The sequence below is a fragment of the Oryctolagus cuniculus genome, chromosome 3 (genome assembly GCF_051225735.1).
Source record: "Oryctolagus cuniculus isolate XC-2025 breed Fujian yellow rabbit chromosome 3, ASM5122573v1, whole genome shotgun sequence".
In the NCBI taxonomy this organism is placed as follows: domain Eukaryota; kingdom Metazoa; phylum Chordata; class Mammalia; order Lagomorpha; family Leporidae; genus Oryctolagus; species Oryctolagus cuniculus.
This window is the reverse complement of record NC_142869.1, coordinates 184,901,437-184,928,353: the sequence shown is the minus strand read 5'-3', so window position 1 is coordinate 184,928,353 and position 26,917 is coordinate 184,901,437. Positions and strand designations below refer to the sequence as shown.

General features: G+C 41.8%; 1 protein-coding gene across 6 annotated transcripts in view; it reads left to right on the top strand.

The window, feature by feature from the left end:
* The window catches only part of TRIM24 (tripartite motif containing 24), a 107,683-nt gene that overhangs the window by 55,373 nt on the left and 25,393 nt on the right, over nt 1-26,917 (top strand). For 2 of the 6 annotated variants that reach the window (XR_016231849.1, XM_051835646.3), the window contains exons 5-10: nt 5,633-5,749; nt 8,412-8,526; nt 11,872-12,018; nt 16,933-17,050; nt 21,712-21,995; nt 24,764-24,934. Coding sequence is in view for 4 of the 6 variants with exons in the window: in XM_051835646.3 (XP_051691606.3) it covers nt 5,633-5,749; nt 8,412-8,526; nt 11,872-12,018; nt 16,933-17,050; nt 21,712-21,995; nt 24,764-24,934 (952 nt within the window). In the remaining 2 variants the exon portion in view is untranslated. Of the gene's footprint in view, nt 1-5,632; nt 5,750-8,411; nt 8,527-11,871; nt 12,019-16,932; nt 17,051-21,711; nt 21,996-24,760; nt 24,935-26,917 lie in introns of all 6 variants that reach the window. The other 4 variants (XR_016231848.1, XM_051835645.3, XM_051835648.3 and 1 more) reach the window with 3 other exon arrangements.

The following is a 26,917-nucleotide window of genomic DNA, read 5'->3' as shown; positions in this document are numbered from 1 at the left end:
ACCAGAGCTTCTCGACTCGTGAAATAGAGCTGGGGCTAGCGAGTTCTTTGTGTTGTAGAGCACTGTTCAGTGCCTTTTACGGTGGTTAGCATTATCTTTGACCTCTACCAACTAGATGCCAGTAGCACTGTCCCTCCCCTCCCTGAGTTGTTACAACTCAGAAATGTCTCCAGAGAACCGCTGGCCCAAAATCTAGTCTAAAATACCTGGAATTAGTTGCCATCGTTGTAAAATGAGAAGATTTTACATTTATTTTTAAATGTGACTTCCTAGGCATTTCAGTTAACAATCACTTATTTTAACAGTAAGATTCATGTAAACTGATGAACACCGTTGCTTAGAATGGTCGAGTCTTTGAATAGTGGCAGATTAGATAATTTGAGTCAAGCATTACCAGTAAGGACATCTAGAAAACCTGGACAAAATATAGAAAACATCTACATGAGATTTTAGAGCTAATATAGTTAACAATTGTTGGGCCAAGAGTGGGGTTAGAAAATGATACTTCGCCTGCCTAGAGACTTGTCAAGAGAATAGGAAGACTTTTTTTTTTCTAAAGATTTATTTACTTGAAAGGCAGATTTTACAGAGAGAGAGAGAGAGAGAGAGAGAGAGAGAGAGAGAGGCGTGGGTTCACTGGGTTCCATGGGTTCACTCCCCAGATGACCTCAATTGCTGGAGCTGCGCCAGTCTGAAGCCAGCAGCCAGGAGCTTCTTCTGAGCCTCCCACATGGGTGCAGGGGCCCAAGCACCTGGGCCATCTTCCACTGCTTTCCCAGGCCTTAGCAGAGAGCTGGATCAGAAGTGGAGCAGCTGGGACTCAAACCAGCATCCATGTGGGATGCTGGAGCTGCAAGTGGCAGCTTTACCCACTATGCCACAGCGCTGGTTACTCAAGGAATACTCTGTTAAGCTCTCGGGGCTGAGAAGTCAGGGATTAGAGCTCAAGGATTTTAAGAAGGAAAGATTCACCTAATCTTAAGTTGGGACCCTGAAAGTCTACATTATTATATTCAGAGTGAATTGCCTAGTAAGTAGTTACAAGGCCTGAAGTCGCCTGAGGTTAGATTAAAGTGGAATCATGTTTCAGGTGCCCCAGGGTACCTGGTAGATCAAATGTAAATTCTCCCTTGAGAAAGGAACCATCCTAGACTGCATTTATTCAACAGTGAATTTTGTGAATCTGTAGTCAGCACAACTAGAAATAACCAGATATGTTAGGAGAATAGATGATACGAATGAAACAAGTAGTGTTAAAGTCACGAAGTGCATCTTACCATATTAAAGATGTTGAAGAACATTTCGATGGAGAATGAATGCTATAAAACAAAATGAAGTGGAATGTATATAAGTGAAAGTATCTCAGTAAAAGGTTTAAAAGCAGACTTGATATATCAGGAAATGAAAATGAATATGATCAAAGAAATATTCAGAATGAAGTGTGGCAAACAGTAGGGTGGGAAGTAGAAGAGATGAGCAAGAAAGAGACGATTTAGATTGGATGCAAATGTACACCAAAGAAGGAAACTAGGGAATCAAGCAGTCTTTCCAGACAAATCTAATCGGTGAGAATTTTCAAATACTATTGGAAAACATCTAGTCCATACTCCCACATAGGTGGCAGGGACCTGAGCACTTGGGCCATCTTCCGCTGCTTTTCCCAGGCTGTTATCAGAGAGCTGAATTGAAAGTGGAGCAACCAGGACTCGAACCAGCGCCCATATGGGATGTCATTGCTGCAGGTGGCAGATTCACCCTGTAGGCCAAAACGCTGGTCCCTAAAGTTGAAAATTTCAACATTACCCAGTAATTGACAAAATAAGTAGGCTAAAAATCAATATAGATATGTCACTGAGATTTAAATAACAGAAATAGTATTGGGTCTTATAGAACTACTGGAACACTGCCTGAGCGGACCCATTCTTTACAGCCCCAAGGTGTTTAACCACATGCTGACCAAATGATTGAAATTCAGTTTAATAACTTGTATAATAACAGTGTAATTGATCTAGAAAATATGAGAAAAATACCATATATTTAGAAATGAAGGTATGAAATTCATAAAAAACTAAATGTACTGATGTGTGATCTTGGGCTGTCTCCTAGACTACGGGGGAAAATTACATAGAAGACAGTGAGACAGATGATGTAATTGGAATATTGTCTGTAGATGACCAGATTTAATCAATCTCAGTTTTCTTGATTTTAATAGCCACTGTTACAATATAGGAGACCATTCTTGTTAGTAGAAAATGTACACGAAACTACTAAGTTGGTTAGAGGCCTATGATAATAATGGTGAATTTGAAAACCAATTAATATGTATAAAAGATGTATGTGAAATCTGTACTCTTTCAAATTTAACTTTGTGGTTAGTTCACAGTTAAGCAGTTAATTAAATGGTCCAAGAAATTCCTGTGGATATTTCAAGTTATTTTGACTTGAAGGATATCAAAAATACCATATATTAATCAGACCTTAAGATTTATAGCTAAGACTATGAAGAGAGGGAAATTTATATCTTTAAATATTTAGATAATAAGGATAAAAAGTTAACAGTAAACATTGATCTCAAGTTAGGAAAGGCAGCAAATCAAATCCAAAGTGGGCTTAAAAATGGGATGTAGTAAAGACAAATGCATTTCAGTCAGAGCCAGAAACGGCGCAGGGGAAGGAGCAGATCGCTTTGTGAAGGGTTCAGGGAGAGAGAGCAAGCCCACGTAGCCGTAGCCAACGCTGGGCATCACTATGCACTCTGTAGTTAAGATAAAAATGAAAGCTGTCAGTTCTTTGAAAATTTTTACATAAAATGATGACACTTTAGAAAATAAACTTTTATTGAAACTAATAGTTTTAAAATGTAAATCCATAATTTAAAACTTTCCCACAAAGAAAGCCGCAAAACTGAAAATAGATTTTTGTAAACATTAAGAGTAAGAATAGGAGAGGAGGAGGAGGAAGGGTGGGAGTGTGGGCGGGAGGTGGGGGAGGAGCACTGTGTTTGTAAATCTGTGTATATGAAGTATGTGCAATTTGTATACCACAAATAGAAAAACTGTAGACCCAAATGACTTCACTAATGAATCCATAAAATAGTTTACATAAATTATACAAACATGTCTGGAGAATAGTAGAATGAATTATCTCCAGCCTGTCTTATGACTCCAGCATAACCCAGACACCAGAAACTGAGAGGGAATAATAGATATGGAAAATTACAGGCTGAGTTCATCCGTGAATTCAATGTATAATTTCTAAGAAATAAGAAACTTAAACACATTAATATTACCACTTTTGGAAAACTAACCACAACCAGGGTGGCCTTAGGCATAAAATAATCAAAGTCGTTGATGTTAAATGTCATTAATATTATATTAAAAGAATAACGGAAAATTGATACAACCATCTCAGTAGAGGCAGAAGAAGGGAGCTTGTGTTGTGGCATACCAGGTTAAGCACCACCAGCACCCAATATGGGCGTCAGTTTCCATTCTGGTTGCTCGGCTGCCTAATCAGCTCCCTGTTAGTGGCCTGGAAAAACAGTGGAAGATGGCCCAAGTCCATGTGAGAGACACAGATGAAGCCACATAGAAGATCTCTCTCTCTCTGCCTTTCAAATAAAGAAATTTTTTGTTTGTTTGTTTGTTTGTTTGTTTTTGGAAGAAACAGTAAAAAATGTAGGCATTAGTGTTTAGTGCCTGTATCCCACATCTCAAGAGTAACCAGGTTTGATTCCTCGTGCATGCTTCTGACTCCACGTTCCTGCCTGTGCGGAATCTGGAGAGAGGTGGCCCAAGAAACTGGGTTCCTGCTACTCCCCTAGGAGACCTCCCCTGAGTTCTTGGCTTTAGCCTCAAGCCAGCTGTGGCTATTGCAGGCACTGGGGAATGTAACAGCAGATGGTAACTTCCTTTGTTTATGTCTCTGCCTCTCAAACAAAATTTTAAATAAATGTATACTTATGACCCATATTTGAGATTTTAAAACCTAAAATTTAAAGTGTTATTGTATAGATGACTTGATTATATACAAAGAAAACCCAATGAAATTCTTAACTGTGTGTCCCTGTTCTGAGTGTAACCGTACTTACAATACTTACTCATTAAATTGCACTTAGACAAGGTTGAGTGTTTTGCACAGCAATAACATCACCAGTTGAGGAATCAGCACACCATATGGAGTGCCTGGGTTCACATATCCACTCCATTTTTGACTCCAGATTCCTGCTAATTTTCACTTTGCAGGCATCAGGTGATGACTTGGGGTCCTTGCCATACACCTGGGAAACCCAGGCTTCAGCCTGGTCCCTTCCCAGCTGTTGGGGACGCTGGAGACTGCACCAGCAGATGGGAGATCTTTTCACTCCCGAAGGACCACAGTGGCTGGAGCTGAGTCTCGCCGAAGCAGGACCTCAGTGGAATGCCAGAGGTCTCCCACATGGCTTACGGGGGACCAAGCACTTGGTCCATCTTCCAATGCTTTCTCTGGCACATTAGCAGGGAATCGGATGTAGAGCAACTGGGACTGGCATTGCAGGTGGTGGCTTAACCTGCTGTGCCATGAAAGCCCCAAACTTAAAATTTTATGTAAATTTATTTTATTTGAAAATCAGACAGACAGCAATCTCTGAGTTTTTTTTTACTCCTCCAAATACCCACTCATCCAAGTCTCCCCAGCAGGAGACTGGGGTTGTTAAACTGTTCACTTGGCAGGGAACCAAGTTCATGGACCACCATCTGCTGCTTCCCAGAGTACACTGGGAGCAAAGCAGACAGCTGAACCCAGACACTCCTGGGTGGGATGGGGCATCCCAAGTGGGTCTTCACCTTTTTTAGAGTGCTGTTTGTTGTAATCATATTTTTAAACCTTTACCAAACAAGGCATGACATCAAGAGTTTGGCTTTTTCTTTCTCCATTTATCCTGAAGGCATATGTTCAAGACCTTTCTAAAGTAACTACAAATGATCTTTTTTTTTTATTTTTTTTTATTTTTTTTTTATTTTTTTTTGACAGGCAGAGTGGACAGTGAGAGAGAGAGACAGAGAGAAAGGTCTTCCTTTGCCGTTGGTTCACCCTCCAATGGCCGCCGCGGCCGGCGCGCTGCGGCCGGCGCACCGCGCTGATCCGATGGCAGGAGCCAGGAGCCAGGTGCTTTTCCTGGTCTCCCATGGGGTGCAGGGCCCAAGCACCTGGGCCATCCTCCACTGCACTCCCTGGCCACAGCAGAGGGCTGGCCTGGAAGAGGGGCAACCGGGACAGAATCCGGCGCCCCGACCGGGACTAGAACCCGGGGTGCCAGCGCCGCCAGGCGGAGGATTAGCCTAGTGAGCCGCGGCGCCGGCCTACAAATGATCTTTAAAATGTATGTTTACAGTAAATGTTCACGGTTACAAAACGAAAAATAGTTAATACGTCTGTTAAAATGATGTAAAAAATGTTAAAAATAGTTACTACATCTGTTAAATTGACTTTTTGTTTGAGGAATAATTTGTGAGGAAGTTTGGAAAGCCTGCCTTGAGGGTTATATTTGGTATTTAAAAAATTTTGATGTTGTTTTTGTATCTTTTCAAAAATCATTTCTCTACTTTTATTTTATACAAATATTTAAGTAATTTGCTTATTATTTCTTCAGATACCAATTTATAGAAGAAGCTTTTCAGAACCAGAAAGTGATAATAGACACATTAATCACCAAACTGATGGAAAAGACAAAATATATAAAATTTACAGGAAATCAGATCCAAAACAGGTAAATTTTTATGCCTACTACTATATTTTCATATGTGTCAAGTGTATTTACTTTTAGAGTAGAATTATTTTTAACTGACTGTGAAGTGCTAAGCTATGAGATGACTAATAATATATGGTTGAAAAGACTTTTCTAGAAACTTTGAGTTGGGAAGAATTTTTTCAACCATAAAAATTGATGATAAGCTACCATTAGTAATAGCTCATTTAACTGGTTCGTACTGATAATTTATGATTATCTGGTCTTGTCTAATTTTAAGGAAACCCCATGATCTTAAAGCCATTTTTGCCAGTATTAAACACTATTTTAACAAATATATAGCTAATTGATACTATATGGTTTGCTGAAATTTACAGTGCCTGAGCTGTGATGATCTTCTAATTGCAGAGAGACACCAGGAGTCAGGGATTGTTGAGCTGTTCACTTTAAATTCCTTGTCTGATGAGAATTCTGTGATTGGGTAGCAAAGCAGGAATGTGGCATAATCCACATTGTAAAAACCACTTGGGGGCACATTTCATTCCGTCCTCTTTCTTTGGTTGCTTTGCATACAAAAGCCTGACTTTGTCTAGGGAAGAGCCCACACAAAAGCAGCTTTGCAGGGGTTTCAGTTGCCAGGAAAACCGTGTTAGCTGAGGTTCATCTTGTCCAAGATCAGTCTTCATAATTCATTCTGAGACATAGTGAGGAGTGGAGCACTTGACTTCTTCCCCTGCTAATTCCTTTTTTATTTTTATTTTTTTTCTAAGATTTATGTATTTGAAAGTCAGAGTTACAGGGAGGCAGAGAAAGAGAGAGAGAGATCTTCCATCCACTGGCTTCCCCCCATATAGCCACAAAGTTCACAGTTGGGCCATCTGAAGCCGGGTATCAGGAGCTTCTTCAGGGTCTCCCACATGGGTGCAGGGGCCCAAAGACTCAGACCTTCTTCTGCAGCTTTCCCAGCCACATTAGCAGGGAGCTGGATCGGAAGTAGAGCAGCTGGGACTTGAACTGGTGCCAGTGTGGGATGCTTGCTGCTCAGACGGCAGCTTTATCCACTGCGCCACAGTGCTGGCCCCAAAAGAGATTCTTAAAATGGAAGATAACCCTTTCTTGTTGTTCTAGTGTTGGGATATCAGTCTAGTCATTATTCTGCATTGTATTGTATGTCTTCAAGTTTCTCTTACTCTTCCTTTATCAGTTCTCATTTTTCTAACCTTTATTTTTCACATAATAGCTATTGTTAATCAAATACTTTTTCCTTTACCATATTCTATTCAGTAGAGTATATTTTGCCAAATAGAATAATTGGTGGGATATAACATTTTTGATTCAGTAATTGAAATTTTATAATGAATGTTAATTGAAAGAGATAATATCTATTGGCAAAAGTATTCATTGTTAAATGGTAAAAATGTCCATTGCTAACTATTAAGCTTTAAGTAAAATAACCTTGTGTAATGACATTTACAGATGGCTATTTGGCCTTTTATTGTATTTAGGGTATGAGCTCTTGGTCAAGGTTCAGCTTTTTTTACATATTGATGTCTGTTTTTCCCAATACCATTTGTTGCAACAATTATACTGTTTCAATTGAATTACCTTGATGCTTCTGTTTAAAAAAAAAATAGAAGGAATTAACCATTGACTGTTTAAGTGTGGATTTATTTGTGGATACTTGTACTTTGTGTGTGCTTTTTGCCAGTATTCTACTTTCATGATCATTGTAAATTTTTGTATTAAATCTTAGCTAGGATGAGTTCTCCAATTTGTTATTTTTCAGTTTTTGTAATTTGTGCTGTTTTCACAAAACAATAACATTGTTGTTGAGAAACAATTGGTTTCTGAATTGTGATGGAAATTAGAGAATCTTCCTTAGTAGGTAGTAATTGTTTATATCCTCTTATAACCTACCTGACTGTTAAAGGATTAAATTTCCCAACTTTGCTATTAATTCATTTGTATGCATTTGCAAGCCTGTCATTGTTTGTCCCTTATCCCATTCTCCCACTGTGAAGATTTGAATGAGTTTTTGGAAATAGATTACTTCTGGGGTCCGGCTGGTTTTCTTGATCTGATAGTAATATTGTCAAAGCATTAATCTTGTCAGAAAATTATGCTGAAGAATTTTCAACAGGATAATATTTGTACTTTTTGTCATAAGTTTTGGAGAATAACTATGGAGAAACAGCAGGGACGATGGAGCTTTTTTGAGTTATTTCAAGATAAATGTATTAAGTAGCAAAGTACTACTGTCTTTTTGCCTTTTAGTCAGGTATAGCGAATACTGTTTGGTCATGAGTCACATTCACACATTTGTGTAAATACAACAGAACTTGTTTAGAATCATGGTTTATCTTTTTCAAGTCCTTTTTGTAGTCTCCCCTTCTCTCTTACTCCTTTTATTTTACTGGGTGTCTTTCAAGCTATATTATTTTAATAGGCTTTTTTCCAATTTTATATATTTTGAATGTAAGATTGAATTATATGAATACTTAATTCAGAAGAATTTTATTTGTGATCTTCAAAATGTCCTTTTAAACTGGAGGATTCTTAGGAGCTTTTTAAGAGCTGAAAACATGTTGGTCTAATTTAGACATTAAAGCATCAATTTTAAGTATGGGAAATAAAAATTGCCTTAAATTGTAGATGTTTCACCCCCAATTAATTTAATTTGCAGAATCATCGAAGTGAATCAAAACCAGAAGCAAGTGGAACAGGACATCAAGGTTGCCATATTTACACTGATGGTAGAAATCAACAAGAAAGGGAAAGCGCTACTGCATCAGCTGGAGGTGGGTCACTGCCACCCCGGGCCGCGTGGCCAGCAGAGTGGCTCTTCCGTGGCCTTGTTCCTTCTCTACTCACAAGTTTTCTTTGCCACGTTCTAGACTGTAGCCAACAGTTTGTGAGTGTCTAACATCCCAGGGATGTTTACGCTCATACAATCAGCGTAGCGCCTTGCTTAGGAGGTTTGTGAATGTTGAAGAGATGAGTCATTTCAGAGCTTTCTTGAAATGAAGAGTTTGCATCACAAAGGATATATTGGAGCAGACTTTTCTGGAAAGATACACAGTTCTGTTTAGTTCTCAGATATACAGTCACCCACCCTGCGAGGTTTCCGTGATGACTGAGCTGTAAGGTTTCATGTAATGGCATCACGGCCATCTTGGTGTGCTGTCAGAAGGTCCTGTGTTCTCACAACAAAGTCTCCTCACACAGACTTTCTCAGAATTCAGCCAGTCGTTAGGTAATGCACGACTATTCTTTCAGCCTTGTTAGAAATCAGGCAATAGAATGTGGCTCCTGCCCTTGTCTTAATTATGTGAAAGAAGCCCTCGGAGCTGTTCAAGACACTCAGTATGGTTGTTGATTACTTCAGGTAAGAAAAATATTACTGTTTTCATCAGCATTTTTTCTTTTAAGATTTATTTATTTATTTGAAGGTTAGAGTTACAGAGAGACAGAAAGAGAAGTCTTCCATCCGCTGATTCGCTTTCCAAGTGGCCGCAGTGGTTGGAGCTGGGCCCATCCAACACCAGGAGCCAGGAGCTACTTCTGGGTCTCCCACGTGGGTGTAGGGGCCTAAGGACTTGGGCCATCTTCCACTGCTTTCCCAAGCCATAGCAGAGAGCTGGATCAGAAGTGGAGCAGCTGGGACTCAAACCAGTGCCCTTATGGGATGCCGGCACTGCAGTCAGCATCTTTACCCACTATGCTACAGCGCCAGCCCCCATCAGCTTTTTTAAACTCAGGAAGGGCAACATCCAAAGTCAGTGTTTGACTTCAAATAATAAGATGTAACAACTTACAGGGATTTTTACCACACAGTTCCAATCATATGTTGTTCAGTTTTACAGATGTAGAGAGAATTCTTGAAGAACAAGTAGTTTAGAATAAAAAGAGAAGAACTCCAGTATTTGGAGATATGAGGAAGAATGAGACTCGTGGAAATGATGTATTTCAAACTCTGTTTCATTGTTGGCCAAGTTAGAAGGCCTCTATCAGAGAGGTTCTCCTTCCTGGGGAAGTTTGTTTATTCCCATGGTTTGTCAACCATGCAGGAAACAAAGGTTGAAATATTTTTGTGCTTTTGGATACAAGTAGTTATGTAGTGAGGAAGTATTCTGAGCAGAAAAAATCACATTCCATTTATAGTAACACTTATTCAAGATACTGAGCTTTTTTTTTCTTTTTTTTCAAAAAGGCCCCATTTAAGCAGAATTTGAAAAATTTTCAAAGCTGTGCTTAAAATCAAATAGAACTTTATGATCTGCTTTCCCAGAGATTGAGAATGCATAGATTACTGTGGTTTTGTTTCCAGACTTGATTGGGTATCAGAAACGCTTGAAGAACTTTTAAACAAGAACAAAGAAAATAATGCCTAGACCCTTACTACTCAAAGAATGAACCTGGCCATCCGTATTTAAAATATCAACTTTGATTATTTTCTCAGCACCTTTGAAATAAGGCTCTAATCCTCAAACCCATTCTCCTGTTTCAGAGCCCTCCTTTAAGACAAATATAGATAATTTTATTGGCTAAGACTCAAGGGAAATTGGCCCAAATAGTTACCAGAGGAAAACCAAAACTCTAGGGCTTCTGATTCTCAGTTTGTATACTCCCCAGAAGTCAACAGTATTTCTATTCCCATTACATGTGGTTTTTAGATTCAGAAATAACAGGTAAATTGTCATCTCTCTGAACTTTGACATGATGAAGACAGTGACTGATAACAGTCCCTCAGATACAGACTTGCTTCTGAGGTTAGCGAATTCACTGTAGTACGTGTGTATTTTCCAGGTTTGGAACTGACTAGGGCCAGGATCTGGTTTCACATTTTATTGAGAATCTGAGTTCATCTTATCGTTTTGAAATTTTTAATTTGTCTGACACAGTAGAGGGCCTTATACTTTCCCTTTTCTCTTGGCAGGCCATGGATGAGGTTTTTGGATGGGATCCTTTAGTGAAAGGCGAAAGATTTATAGGATCTGAAGAGAAACCAGAGTATGGATAGGATCCCTTAACCCATCATTTTCACCACCTCTGATTATTCTATCTTCTGCTTTTTTTCTATGTTTCCTTAGTGCTCTGGTACAGTTTTTCACTATGTCTATGGTTCTCATGATAATTCTTAATAAACAGAAATAATCTGCATTAAAAAAAAACCATGTACAAATGGAAAGTGTTATCTGCACAGGACATGACTGTAGACCAAAACTAGTTGCAGGTGGAACTAGAATCCCTAAAAGGTGAAGGCATCTCAAGATTGAGTAAATCATGTGATCTGGAAGCTTCACTGGATTATTCATTGATACATCTCTTTGTGAATATTGGATTCAACATACACTTTTTATTTTCTCTTGAAAGATTTATTTATTGGGGCCAGCGCTGTGGTGGAGTAGGTAAAGCCGTCAACTGCAGTGCTGGCATCGCATAAGGGCACCTGTTTGAGTCCCGGCTGCTCCACTTCGATCCAACTCTCTGCTATGGTCTGGGAACACAGTAGAAGATGGTCTAAGTCCGTGGGCCCCTGCACAGATGTGGGAGACCCAGAAGAAGCTCCTGGGCTCTGGATCGGCACAGTTCTGGCCATTGTGACCAATTGGAGAGTTAACCAGCAGATGTAATACTTCTGTCTGTCTCTCTGCCTCTCCTTCTCTCTCAGTGTAACTCTGACTTTCAAATGAATACATCTTTAAAAGTAAAAGGCATTTTCAGAGAGTCAGAGGCAGAGAGAGAGGTCTTACTACATCTACTACATCTACTACATCTACTGGTTCACTCCCAAAATGGCTGCAGGAGCTTCCTGCAGGATTCTCACGTGGATGCAGGAGTCCATCCTTGTTCTGTCTTCTACTTTCCCAGGCCATAGCAGAGAGCTGGATTGGATGTAGAGCATCTGGTACTTGAACTGGCGACCACATGGGATGCATGCACTGCAGGTCGTGGGTTAACCCACCATGCAACAGCGCCAGCCCCTAGCATATACTTATTATAAGCAACTCATGCTTTGTTTCTTTTTGTTTCAGTTGACTGCTCAGAGATGGTGATTATTCTGATTTGTTTATTTGAAATCAAATACATCTAAATAATGCAATATGCAGAAACTGATGTTAAAATTACTTTCTTGTTTTCAGAGCCTTGCAAAGGACCATCGTATGAAACTTATGCAACAGCAACAGGAGGTGGCTGGACTTTCCAAACAGTTGGAACACGTCATGCATTTTTCTAAATGGGCAGTTTCCAGTGGCAGCAGTACAGCATTACTGTATAGCAAGCGACTGGTAAGACAGATTATGGTGTTTAGCGTACTGTAAAAATGTCCTGTGAAACCATAGTCATGGGAATGTTTAAAATTCAGAAATGTACATTAGTACTTAATGTTTACCTATTTCTATTCTAATTGATAAAACTACTGAAGTTTTACAAATATTTTTGACTGCTGTGATTTTGGTGGGACGTAAATTTTAATGTTCCAGCATCACTCCTGTTTTGTTTTAAGTTTACTCTTTTCATGGCAGTTGAATTCAACCCAAACAGTAATCCTGGTGGTAACGTTTACCAGTCATCTCTAGTGTGCCAGGCACTAATTCTAACCTGTCTATTGCACAAATGGTGAAACTAAGGCACGGAGTTCCAGAGTCCCACCGTGAGAGAGAGGCAGTGTAGACACCATGACCTCAGACTGACTTCAGAATCTGCATTCTGCTTGTTGGTGCTGGGTACAGGAGAGCGTACTGGATGTTAACCTCATTTGGCATAGAGAACTGTCTCAGATGTGCTGAACTACAGCCTCACTATTGACAGTGTGATCCCTGGTTTTTTTTTTTTTTGACAGGCAGAGTTAGAGAGAGACAGAGAGAAAGGTCTTCCTTTTCCATTGGTTCACCCCCCTGAATGGCCTGAAGCCAGGAGCCAGGTGCTTCTTCCTGGTCTCCCATGCGGTTGTAGGGCCCAAGCACTTGGCCCATCCTCCACTGCCTTCCCGGGCCACAGCAGAGAGCTGGACTGGAAGAGGAGCAACCGGGACAGAACCGTTGCTCCGACCCAGACTAGAACCCCGGGTGCTGGCCCTGCAGGCGGAGGATTAGCCAGGTGGGCCTCCGAGCTGGCCAATGTAAACATTCTTAAAAGTTCCTGTTTTACTTTAGTTTATTAAAGACCAAACAAATATTTATCCTGTGAGGTATTTATGACTTCCTATTTACTTTTGTTTTTATGCATGCATATTTTTGCATAAGTCAATAATCCTAGTTTGCTTTTGGGCACAAACAAGAGATAGAGTAATTGTGTCACCATAATATGTTTCTCCATGTGGGGATTTTTTAATTTAATGCATTTAAAATGAGTCATGCCAATGGGATGACCACTGAGCTTATATTTTATCCTTGCTTGGAGAGTTGTTTTTTGGTCAGGCAGAGTTAGAGAGACAGAGAAAAGTCTTCCTTCCGTTGGTTCACCCCCAAATGGCCGCCGGAGCTACGCCAATCCAAAGCCAGGAGCCAGGTGCTTCTCCTGGTCTCCCATGTGGGTGCAGGGCCCAAGCACTTGGCCCATCCTCCACTGCCTTCCCGGGCCACAGCAGAGAGCTGGACTGGAAGAGGAGCAACTGGGACAGAACCCGGCGCCCCGACCGTGACTAGAACCCCAGGTGCCGTCCCCGCAGGCGGAGGATTATCCTAGTGAGCCACAGCGTCCGCCGCTTGGAGAGCTTTTCCCTCCACAGTATACACAAAATGTAATTCATAATAAGTCAGAGGCCTACCACAAAAAGTGCTAAATTTTACAGCAAAAGGCCACATATATTGAATTTTACTTTAGAACCAAAAACAGTTGCACCTGTGAAGTAGAATATTTCAGAACATCTCTTACAGTTATGATTGAGAAATAACAAAAGTTCTTAAACTAGGAGCAAACTTAACATCATTTCTGAAAACTAGGATATGCATTGTTCTTAAAATAGTCTTTTCTGTTCATATATCACCACACCTAAAAACAGTCACCCATGCAGCAGTGCAAAGCAATACAAATAAGAAATAAATATCGTGAAATGAGCTTTGAAGAATAAATGTACTTTGCTTATTTCCTTTGGTAAATTGATCCCTTTATTATTATATATTGACCTTTTTTTGGTCTTTTTTGAATTATATTTTATCTGACATAACTACCCTTACATGTTTCTTGTTTCCATTTGCGTGACATATCTTTTCCATCCCTTTGCTTGCAGTCTATGTGTGTCTACTAGTGAAGTGAGTTTCTTGTGGGAGCGTATCATTGGGTCTCATTCTCTTATTTCAACCAGAGTATATTTTTTAACTGAAGAATTTCACTCATTTATATTCAGAGTTGCTATTGATATCTAGAAACATACTGGAGTCATTATGTTCCTTTCTTCCTCTGGTTCTTCCTAGTGGCTTGTTGGTTTTCTGTAGCTGATAGTGTTTGAGTCTCGACTTCATCTTTTGGGTATCTGCTCTACTGTTGAGTTTTGGCGTTTTATGTATTTTTATGATGGTAGTTTTCTTGTATTTTTGAGGGTTTCACTATAACATGCCTCAGGGAGGAGTGTTTTTTCTTTCATCTTTTGGATCTGGAGGTCCATGTCTTTCCCAAGCTTTAGAAAGTTTTAAGATTTATTTTATTTGAAAGGCAGAGTCACAGAGAGCAAAAGAGAGAGACAGATATCTTCCATCCACTGGTTCAACCTGCCAGTGGCCACAGTGGTCAGACGTGGGCCCAACCAAAGCTAGGAGTCAAGTCAGGAGCTTCTTCTGGGTGTCTCATTTGTGTGCAGGGCTCAAGCACTTGGACCATTTTCCACTGCTCTCTCAGGCATATTAGCACTGAGCTGGATTGGAAGAGGAGCAGCTGGGACTTGAACTAGTGCCCACATGTGATGCTGGCAGCTTAAATTCTTCTGTCTGCTTAATTATGCTGTTGAGGCTGTCAACTGTATTATTAATTTCATTTATTCAGTTCTTTAAGTGCCACGATTTTTGACTGGCTCTTTTTTATGATTTTCATCTCTGCTGAGTTTCTTGTTTCATGGATTCATCTTTCTAATTTTGTTGAATTGTTTGCATTATCTTGTACCTCATCAATTTTCTTTAAAAATCATTCTTTGAATTGTCAAACAGTGCATTGATTTCTATTTCTTTGTAGTCTGTTGCTAGAGGATTACTATATACTTTGGGGGCGTAATGTTAACTCAGCTTTTTATTTTTATTGCTATGTTTTGCATACTTCTTTGGGTGTTGAATATCCCAAAGGCCCTTGTGTTAAAGTCTTGGTCCCCATGGAGGTGATGTTGGGAAGTGACAGAGTGAGGCCTAGAGGGAGGTCCTTAGGTCACTGGAGGCGTGCCTTCAGAACCTGATTCCCTCGTGAACTCTTGAGTTCTCGTGAGAGCCTGGGCTCTGTCCAACCGCTCTGCTTCCTCATCTCACTTGGAATCCTTTCTCTGCCTGTGCTCTGCCATTGCCGTCTGCCACTCTCATCATAGGCCTCACCAGTAGTTCTGCCCAGTCTTGGACTTGAACCTCCAAAAGTGCGAGCTAAATGAACCTTTTCTCTTTGTAAAGTTATGATTACTTCAAGTGTTTCACTGTAGTAATAAAAAGCTAACAAACTTTTTATGTCCCCACATTAGAGTTTGTGAGTGTGACAGATCAGTTCCTTCTATCAGTTTTATGCGGTGCCTCTTGGGGTAAAAGCCTTTGTTCTGGTTACCTGTCCTAGGGTATTTGGATATGTTGCCTTGGCTTTGGTTTCTCAGTAGCCTGGGGTACAGGATTTGTGGACTCCTGTCAGCAGCTGGGGTGCAGCTGTCTTAGAGCAGGTTCCCATTGGTGTCCATTCTCTCCTGGAGCTTTAGCGGCCGAACCAGTCAGGAAAGACGGCTCAGCTATTTTCTGAGGTCAGGGGAGGCTGTCAGAGGAGCTGCTTTTCAGTGTGCCCAGGCCTCCTGGAGCTCTCTAGGGTTGGTTTACTGGTTGTCCCCTGGGGCAAATGGTGTGTGGGCAGGGCCTGCTTCTGGGGCAGTACGAAGGTGGATAGGGCCATTTAGTTGCTTCTAGGGCAGGAGGATGGTGGGTAGGGACACTTGTCTGTCTTCAGAGGGGCTCTGTGGGGCAGGTTCGTTCTTGTGGCTCTGGGAGGGAAGGTGGGAGGCTTCACAGAACCCAAAGTGTGTGGGGCCTCCACAAGAGCCTGCGTGGGTAATGGTATCACGTGGGCTGGAACAACTGAGCAGGATATATTCAAATTTTGTTTTATAGTAGGGCTGGCATTGTGGCGCCATGGGTTCAGCTGCTCCATGGGACTCCTGCATCCTGTATCAGAGCAGTGGTTCTGGTTTCCACTGCTTCCCTTCTCATTGTGTTCCCTGCTGTTACACCTGGGAAAGCAGAAGAAGGTGGCCTAGCGCCTGAACCCCTGCTACCCCTGTGGGAGACCTGGGTGGAGTTCCCGTTTCTTGGCTTGACTGTGGCCTAGTCCTGACTGTGGCGGCTATTTGGGGTGTGAGCCAGGGTTTGGAAAATCTTTTTGTCTGTCCCTCCCTCTCTGTCACTCAGCTTTTCTAATAATATAAATCAATCCATCTTTTAAAAATGGTTATTTTACAGATCTGATTTGATGTTTCTATGTAATTTTTTTTAATTTACAGAACTGGCTTTAACCTTTTATTTTACAATACTTCTCAGTTTTGGATTCATTGGTACAGCTAATTGAGTCATACCTCAGAACTGTTGCTTTGGAAAGAAAATGACATATGTCTGTTTTTTATAAGCTATATGAATGTTCACTGTGTGTTGGGATACACACCAGAGACATTAATAATTAGTGATAGAGATAGAAGCAGAGACTCCCACCTACTGCTTCACACTCAGCTGCCCACACCAACCTCTGGATGGAGCTGAAGCCAGAACTGAGCAGCCGTCCAGGTCTCCCATGTGGGCAGCAGGAAGTGACTTTGTGAGTCATGGCTGCCTCACAGGGCGTGCGTGAGCTGAAACCTGAGTGGGGAGCCATGGCTGGGTATCGAATCCCGGCACACCCATGTGGGACTCAGGTGTTCCAGTTGGCATCTTAACTGCCTCACACCTCCCACCCAGAGAATGTGTTTGTGTTTTTACTGGGCATTTATTATTTTCCTGATATAGATATTGATGCTTCATTGTCTGTCTCCTTTCTTCTAGATTACATACCGGTTACGGCACCTCCTTCGTGCAAGGTGTGATGCTTCCCCAGTGACCAACAACACCATCCAGTTTCACTGTGATCCCAGTTTCTGGGCTCAAAATATTATCAACTTAGGTAGGCAATTATGTATTTTCTCAACATGCCATTGCTTGTGGAACTCTGAGCAGTTATGGCCTGTTATTGGATATATGTTTCCTTTCATCCTGCAGTGTTTTGTTGTCTTGTTTAAAAGACATGTATGTGTAAGGTTAGTTCTTTATTAGAGGGAGTTGATGCTTGCCAGTCGTTCATTCAGGATTCTGGATATCTAGAGCATCTTCTGTGGAAATCCTGTTTCTTCTGACGCTGTTGGCACACCCATTCTCTGGTACCTGGTTCTTCAGTTTCTTTATCTTGCTTGCATAAGGAAGTTTTTTTTCTTTTGCCTGGTCAGATAACTTTACATTTATAGATATATAGATGTACAAATATGAGTTTTATTTATGAGATATAACATAATATGCAGGGTGGATTTAAGTATGAAAGTTCACAGATGATCATGTGGTAACAGTAGGAGCTAAAATATCCTTGTAAGCAGTTGACCTGGAAGTTATTAAACTTTACTGAATAGAAAGTCTTTGGGCCTCCTCCCTTGATTCTTCACAGCAACCACGAATACAGAAATTTATGAATTCCATGTACATCATTTATTCATCAGTGACCAGTTTTCCCTTGGATGATATTTTCTGAGCTCATTGACTTTGTTTCAGAATCATCAAAGATGATAGTTTTCTCATCCCCAGGGCTAGAATCTGGGTAGGAAGGAGAAAAATGACTAGAGAGAGCACCATTGTTCCTGGGACATAGGACAAGAAGAAATAAGCTGACACACATTTCATCCAACCAAGCAAAGAAAGAACAAAAGGAATCCTTGAAGCAAAGGTGCTACAGAAGGCTTGTGGGGACAACTACCATACTCATCCACCTTACTGACAAAAAAGTATCTTTGGAAATACAAAGCACCTTATTTTTTCAGTTTTTAAATTTATTGTATTTTTTTAAAAAAATATTTACTTATTTATTTGGAAGTCAGAATTAGAAGGAGAGGGGGAGAGAGAGAAATAGAGATCTTCCATCCTCTGGTTCACTACCCAAATGGCCAGAGCGGTCTGAGCTGGGCTGATCCTAAGCCAGGAGTTCTTCTGGGTCTCCCACATGGACTTGGGCCATGCTCTGATGCTTTCCCAGGTGCACTAGCAGGGATCTGGATTGGATCTGGAGCAGCTAGGATTCGTACCAGTGCCCATGTGGGATGTCATTACTGCAGGCAACAGCTTCATCTGCTGTGCCATGGCGATGCCCCCCAGTTTATTGTATGTTCATTTGGAAGGCAGAGGAGGGGGCTAGGGAACGAGTGTGAGAGAGATCTTCCATCCTCTTGTTCACTCCCCAAATACCCAAAATAGCCAGGGCTGGGACAGGTGAAGCCAGGAGCTTGGAACTTCATCCAGGTATGACACGGGTAGGGGGGACTCAAGTACTTGAGCCATCATCTGCCACCTCCCAGGGTGCACATTATCAGTAAATGGGAATCAGAGTAGACCCCAGACTCAAATGCAGGCACCCTGAGCAGCATCTTAACCATTGCACTAAATACCCACAGCAGACTCCTTGACTACCACACGTTCATCTGAGAACTTAGCACAAATGATGAGTCTTCCCACATAGTGTATTCAGAGAAACTTACACAAATTACATAAACACCCATGGAGCCAGCTGGGTGGCACAGTGGTTAAGCTGCCCTCCGTGACGCCTGCACCCGAACTGCTGTGCAGGTTCTACTGCTGGCTGCCCCGCCTTTGACCCAGCTTTCTGCTAACGCACCTGGGAAGGTAAGGGAAGAAGGCCAAGTACATGAGCCTTTGCCACCCATGTGGGAGACCTGGATGGAGTTACTGGCTGCTGGCTTCAGCGTGGCCCAGATCTGGCTGTTGGCAGTCATTTAGGGAGTAAACCAGCAAGTAGAAGATTTCATTTTCTGTCTCTCCCTTTTTATCTATCTCTCTGCCTTGCAAATAAATATATATTTTTAAGATTTATTTATTTATTTGAAAGAGTTACACCGAGAGAGGAGAGGCAGAGAGAGAGAGAGGTCTTCCATCCGATGGTTCACTCCCCAGTTGGCTGCAACAACTGGAACTGCACTGATCCAAAGCCTGGAGCCAGGAGCTTCTTCCAGGTCTCCCATGCGGGTTCAGGGACCCAAGGACTTGGGCCATCTTCCACTGCTTTCCCAGGCCATAGCAGAGAGCTAGACAGGAAATAGAGCAGCCGGGACTCAAACTGGCGCCCACATGGGATGCCGGCACTTCAGGTGGCGACTTTTCCCACTATGCCATAGCCCAGCCCCATAAATAAATATTAAAAAAAAAAAAAAACAAAACTGTGCGTGGATTTCTAAGCATTGTTTCACTGAAACTTGTATTATATATATAATGTATTCTCACAAAGTCCCTGAAAAATGCTTATTATGAATAAATTATGCATGGCTTTCAAAGTCTTTGTCACTGAAATCTTTTAAATTTTTTTCCCAGAAACTTTTTGACATACCTCCATACTTAGTAATCATATTACTTAGAATGAGTAAGTACATCTACATGTAAACATATTTAAGAATTTGGTTTGAAATTATAACAGAAATGGATATGGCTTTTAATAAGTCTGTATCTGCAAAAATAGGATCTGCATCAGCAAAAATAGGATTTCCACACTCAATAAGCTTGTGAAACTGACAGAGTAACGCTAAATAATGTCCTTTATTGTACTAGTTAAGGCTGCTACTTGTAGCTCAGTAAATTTATTTACAATTGACATTGTAAGCCTCCCAAGGAGTCAAGTTTCCCAAGTTTTTTTATCCTGGGCTTTTGAAAAGCTTACAAGATTGTTTGGGAAAAAATCTTAATGAAAAATCTGGATGAATACTTGGTTAATGTTTTGATGACTTTGGGTAAGCGCTTCAGCATTCACCATACCATTTAAAGCAGTTTGTTTTTAAAGATGTTATTTATTTGAAAGACAAAAAGATATCTTCCATCTGTTGGTTCATCTGTTCAGATGACCTTAACAGCCAGGTCTGGGCCCAGACGCCCAGAACTCCATCCTGGCTGGTAGGATCCCTAGCACCTACTGATTTCCCAGGTGCATTAACAGGAAGCTGGATTGGAAGACAAGTAGCCACAACTCAGACTGGCACCCGATATGAGATGCCATCATCACAAACAGTAGCTTAACCACTGCGGCCTCACGCCCACCCCTGATGTTCTGTTTTATACATACACGGTGCATATACCTATGTATCACAATGCTTAATACACAGAAGGATTTAATGAAAAGTATATATTTTAAGCCGGTGTTGCGGCTCAATAGGCTAATCCTGTGCCTGCGGTGCCAGCACCCTAGGTTCTAGTCCCGGTCGGGGCGCGGGATTCTGTCCCGGTTGCTCCTCTTCCAGTCCAGCTCTCTGCTGTGGCCCGGGAGTGCAGTGGAGGATGGCCCAAGTCCTTGGGCCCTGCACCCACATGGGAGACCAGGAGAAGCACCTGGCTGCTGGCTTCGGATCAGCGCGGTGCGCCGGCCGTAGCGGCCATTGAGAGGTAAACCAATGGTAAAAAAGAAGACCTTTCTCTCTGTCTCTCTCTCTCACTGTCCACCCTGCCTGTCCAAAAAAAAAGTACATATTTTAAAAATGCAGGTGCTTACTACATCAAACACATAGTTGTGCATATCATTGAAGAAATCAGATTGAATCAGAACTGTTGGAGGCATCTTTAAAGTTATTCACAATCTAAAGTTTTCCATCAGAGAACTGACTTAGGTTCATTGTAAAAGCAGAGGATTCTTGAGACTGCATTGTTGATATTGAGGAGGAGTCAGGTTTGCTCGTGCTGTATGAGAACAATTCTGAAACATGGTCGGCTTATTCAGGAGAATGCATCTGTATCTGTGCAAGACCAGATTTTCTTCATATATTGTGATCTGAACTACAGATCATGACCGATACTGCAGGGACACGTGTGGGAGCTCAGCTGTTATATATTATTCTATTATATATATTGAGATATAACTACAGACCATGACTGATACTGCAGGGACATGTGTGGGAGCTCAGCTGTTATATTATTCTATTATATATATTGTGATCTAACTACAGACGATGACTGATACTGCAGGGCCACATATGGGAGGTCAGCTGTTAGGCCAAAGCAAATCAGTATTCACCTTATTTTAAGATTTGTTTACTTATTTGAAGGGCAGAGTGACAGAGGGAGGGGAGAGGGAAATCTTCCATCCACTGGTTCACTTCCCAAATGGCTGCAATGGCCAGGTTGAAGCCAGGAGCCAGGAATTCCATCCTGGTCTCCCACATAGGTGATAGGTGCCCAAGCACTTGGACAATCTTCTGCCTTCCAGTCACATTAGCAGGGAGCTTAAATGGAAGTGGAGCAGCCAGGACTTGAAGCAACACTCTTATAGGGGATGTCAGTATTGAAAACAGTGGCTTAACCAGCTGTGGCACAGTGCTGGCTGGGCCTGGTAATTTTTTTTAATTCTCCAGTTTTTCATATGGTAGATTTTCTCAGAACCTACATATATAGCTCTTTCAGGTTCTCTATTTTTGAGTATAACATCCCTCCACAGTTCTGAATTCTAGCAAAAAATAGCTGTACAAAGTGTGATATTTCATCAACTACCAAAAAACTTTGATCGTTTTTTTTTTTTTTTTTTTCTTCCATTAGGTTCTTTAGTAATCGAGGATAAAGAGAGCCAGCCTCAAATGCCTAAACAGAATCCTGTCATGGAACAGAATTCACAGCCATCAGGTGGTTTATCTTCAAACCAGTTATCCAAGTTCCCAACACAGATCAGCCTAGCTCAATTACGACTCCAGCATATGCAGCAACAGGTAATGGCTCAGAGGCAACAGGTGCAACGGAGGCCAGCACCTGTGGGTTTACCAAACCCTAGAATGCAGGGGCCCGGCCAGCAGGGGCCCAGCCAGCAGCCTTCCATCTCTCATCAGGTAAATTTGGAAGCAGGCCTGTCCTAACTTAGAGAATGACAGTGTGATTGTGTTCAGCAGCTCTTGAAATAACCAAGACATCCATCATTCATGATTTACATGTATGAATTTATAAACGGTTCTCACTGAGAATTGATCAACTGCGTCAGTAGTTAACTATAGAATTAATCACTGAGCCTTTAGTCTGCTTTCCTCAGAATTTGCTTTTGATCTTATTTTTAGCCTAGAGTTGAGCACAATAATCAATAAAATACACAGTGTCTGTTGTGCACTTAGAATAAGAGCTTTGCGATCGCACATTCTGTTCTTTTTCCGTTTACTCTCCGTGACTACTGGAGCTTCTTTCGTGCTGCCACCCTCTGCTAAATTCTTGCTCGTAAATCTTTGGCTTGCCAGTTTTCTTTGTTTTCTAAACTTACACTCTTCTGCTCCTCTGGTTTTTAGTTTTTTTAACCCATTTATTTGTAGGTACGTGTTGGAAGATGTCAGTCTGTGAACAGGTGTGGGGTACCTGTGGCTCGGTGGGCATGTTCAGATTGTATTCCCCATAGGCACATAAGACTGTGTCTCCAAACCACGTACACGCTAGTTCCCTGTTCCTGTGCTTCTGAACTTAAACCATGTCATCTGCGTAGCTGGGCTTGGGTGAAAAGAGGCCAACCAGTCACATGACCAAGAAGTGCACTCTGGTGTTGAACTCCAGTGAACAGGTTGAACTTTGTTACACTACACTGTCACAGATTCTGTACATAATTCACAGCAGTAGTTCCCGTTGCAATTATGTCAGCTCGTTTAATGCCCATCAGTTCTCTTCTGACTTAATATATTTTCCTTCTGTGTCTTGCAAATTAAATGATGCTACTCAATCAACATAGCACTAGTTTTGCCACTTTTTTAGGATCTTATTTTTTCAAGCTGCTTCTTATCACAGGATTGTTTTAAATTAACCCTGTCAGCCGTAAGTTGAGGAGAAGGGGGAAGGTCACCTTTCCTCTTGTCAGACTGTTTGCTCCCTAAGGACAGGGATGACATGCAAGCCTCACAGATTGCTGACATGCCACACACAGCAGACTTTGCTGTCAGTTGTCACATTTGGTTTAATCAATCAACTTCACTCTGAGTGAGGGGCAAAAGCCCCCTAAGGACCACTTTATATACTTTTCCACTTATAAAGAAGAAATCCCTTACATAAACTTAGCAGTGTTCCACTGTTTCTACTATGGCTTTTAAAAGTATTTTCTGTTTGTATTTCTGTGGCATAAAACTGTTCAAGTCACACAACTTTTGAAGAAAACTTAAAAGAATTGCTATGGCTCCATGCGCATGCTTCTGTAACACTTTGAGATTCTGATATTTTTCTCTAATGTTTTTTATTTTGCTCTTTACCTCCAAGCCCCTTCAAGCCTTTTTTTTTTTTTTTTTTTAAGATTTATTAATTTATTTGAGAGGCAGAGTTACAGAGAGAATTCTTAGATCCATTGGTTCACTCTGAAAGGGCTGTAAAGGACCGATCTTATGAAGCCTGGAGGCATGAGATTCTTCTAGGTCTCCCTTGCTGGTGCAGGGACCCACCCAAGCACTTGGGCCATCTTCTACTGCCTTACCAGGCCATTAGCAGAGAGCTGGATTGGAAGTGGAGCAGCGGATACTCAAACCGTTAACCACATGGGATGCTGGCACTGCAGGTGGCAGCTTTACCTGCTACACCACAGTGCCGGCTCCTAGCCAGTATCTTCATCAACAGCAATCTAAATACATAATTTGGTAATGATAATGGTCCAGTAGATTTATATGATAGCCTTGGGTACTCCTTCTACTAGCTGGATGACTTTTCAAGTTCTCTAAGTTTTCTAATCTTCTGTTTCCTAATTTGCAGCATGGATGCAATAATACTGCTAGCATTCAGTGACATAATATATGAAAAATGCCTAGCATATTGTTAGAGCTCAGGAAGATATAAAGCTCATTGTTAACTTTTAAACATTGTGTTCATCACTGATTTGTTGGGCAGGGCAGGTGGTTGGCACACACACATCCTCTATGAAGCTGCCTGGGTGGTTCCAGCTGCACTTCGACTCTGGCTCCTCCTGTTGTGCAGCCTGGCAGGATGTAGTGGCTCACGTAGTTGGGTCCCTGCCACCCACATGGGAAACCTGGATTGAATTCCAGCCTCCTGGCTTTGGCCTGGACCTGCCCCAGCTGTTTAGGGCAGTTAGGGGTAACCAGCAGATAGAAGATTTCTGTCTTTCTGTGTTTCAAATTCATATGAAAAGACGAAAGAGTACTAACCTTAGAGCTAGCCTGCTTGTTCAAGTCTGAGCTCCATCAGGATTGTCGTGGTTAATCTTGGGCAAGTTACTTAGACTATCTAAAGATTAAATGAATGAATGCATGTGAGGCACTTAGAGCAGTACTTGGAGTTTAATAACCGCTTGGTAAACATTGGCAGTTATTCTTTGGTTTCTTGAGGGGGCTTGGATACCAGAGACACGGTTGCCCTATTTCCCTAGCACGTCCCAGGCCTGATCCTGGTGCAGGCTCCTTCAAGCCTGGCTGCCTCTCCTTATCTGCACCATGCAGCCCCCGACTTCTGCTCAGACAGCGTATGTTTTTTAATTGTTCTCACACCTTGAATAAGTCTACTCATCCCTCTCCCTGTGGCTGAGTTTCTGCCTTGCTGTAGCAGCTTAATAAATTATACATCTCTGTAGTTTGTCTTTCAGGAAATAATTGTTACTGAATTGATTTCTTTCTTTTTTTCCTAGCAGCCCCCTCCACGTTTGATAAATTTTCAGAATCATAGCCCTAAACCAAATGGACCAGTTCTTCCTCCTCATCCTCCACAGCTGAGATACCCTTCGAGCCAGAATATGCCCAGACAGGCACTAAAGCCCAACCCCCTGCAGATGGCTTTCTTGGCCCAACAAGCCATAAAACAGGTAAATTCCTACCCTCTTCTCCACGGTTGCTTATTCTGCCTCTCTCCAGATCAGGTTGAATTTGAAAATTCAGCAAAAGGGAAAAAGAGTGAGCTTGGCTTTTTTTCTTTCTAAAATTTGAGTCACCATGTTTACTGTAGACCCATGGAAACGAAGCCAAGTGAAAGAAATCAAATCACTTAAGGGAAATCATAATCAGATCATAGGTATTAATGTTTGCATCACTGGTGTATAACTTGTAGCTGAGTAATGGAGTTTCCCAAGACCAAGGGTTGTAACAAGTACAAATTGCATTTCACAAAAGAATAGTGAATGAGTCTAGCATATTTCAAGGAAATGACATGTCTTCAGTAAACCTCTTCTAGATTTTCTTATAAAGTGACAGCTGTCTCTGTCTTTAACTTAAGTACATATGTCAGTCTTTTCAAGTGAAGACTTATAGACTGATTTCAGTTTTATTTCTTCAACAAGCCCAAAATTAAGATGATGATGATATTTTCATAATTCTCTCACCTTGATTTTAATGAAATCCCTTGGAAATGTCATTCTAACGATGCATGGTCTGAGAGTTTCTCTGTGTTTAGCCAATGCAGGGACAGATGTATGGCATAGTAGTTCTGATACCACTTGGGGCACCCACAGTCCACAGCAGAGTGTCTGTCTTCCAGTCCAGGCGGCTTCTCCCAATTGCAGCGTCCTGCTCATGCATGCCTTGGAGGTAGCAAGTGATGAATCAAGCAGTTGCGTCTCTGCCACCCAAGTGTGAGACCTGAATTTAATTCCTGTCTCCCCGTGTAGCCTGTCCTAGTCCTGGCTGTTGTGGGTATTTGCATAGTGAACCAGCAGAAGGGACACATATTTTTCTGTCTCCCTCTCTGCTTTGGAATAAAAAAAAATAGAATAGGGATGGGTGTTGGTTTAGCAGTTCACATGCCACGTGTGGTGCGTACCTCCTGGATTGGAGTGCTCCCACCTCCTGCTAACGTGCACCCTGGGAGGCAACAGATGATGGCTCACATACTTGGATCCCTGCCACCCATAGGTCAGACCTGGACTGAGCCCATGCTTGTGCCTGGCTAAACCCTGATTCAGTTACTTAGGGGTGAGCCAGTAGAGGGAAGCTCGTTCTTGCTTCCTCACTCTCTCTCTGTTGGGCTCTGGCTTCCTGAAAAATAGAAGATAAGCTTAGTTTTAAAATTTTTTTTAAAAATGAAAGATTACAGTAATCCATATACATCCTTCTAATCACATTAAGTGGATAAAAACATATTCAAGAAAATTTCGAAGTGTTTCATTTTAGTGTGGGTGGTTTTTTTTGTTTTTGTTTTTGTTTTTGTTTTTGACAGGCAGAGTAGACAGTGAGAGAGAGACAGAGAGAAAGGTCTTCCTTTTGCCATTGGTTCACCCTCCAATGGCCGCCGCGGCCGGCGCACCGCGCTAATCCGATGGCAGGAGCCAGGTGCTTTTTCCTGGTCTCCCATGGGGTGCAGGGCCCAAGCACTTGGGCCATCCTCCACTGCACTCCCTGGCCACAGCAGAGAGCTGGCCTGGAAGAGGGGCAACCGGGACAGAATCCGGCGCCCCAACCGGGACTAGAACCCGGTGTGCCGGCGCGGCTAGGCGGAGGATTAGCCTAGTGAGCCGCGGCGCCGGCCAGTGTGGGTGCTTTCTTAAATCTCATCGAACAAGCCCTGGGAGGATATCCACCAGCTATAACTGTAATTATTCCTGGGGAAAGGAGAGGGTGGGATTACATTGGATGGGAGGATATGAGGGGTAAATAGGTGGTAAAGATGACATTCTCAACCAGCTGCTTGTGTTTCTGTAGTAGTTTTAACAATGAAGCTTCTAAATTGAATTTGTAAAATCAGTGTTTGAGATGCCTGTTGCTATATAGTGTCATCATCCCTCTATCCCTAAATGACCATTGGGAAAATGGTTTTCCTGCATTATCTTAGAATACCTCTTAGAGGCTTTCTTTTT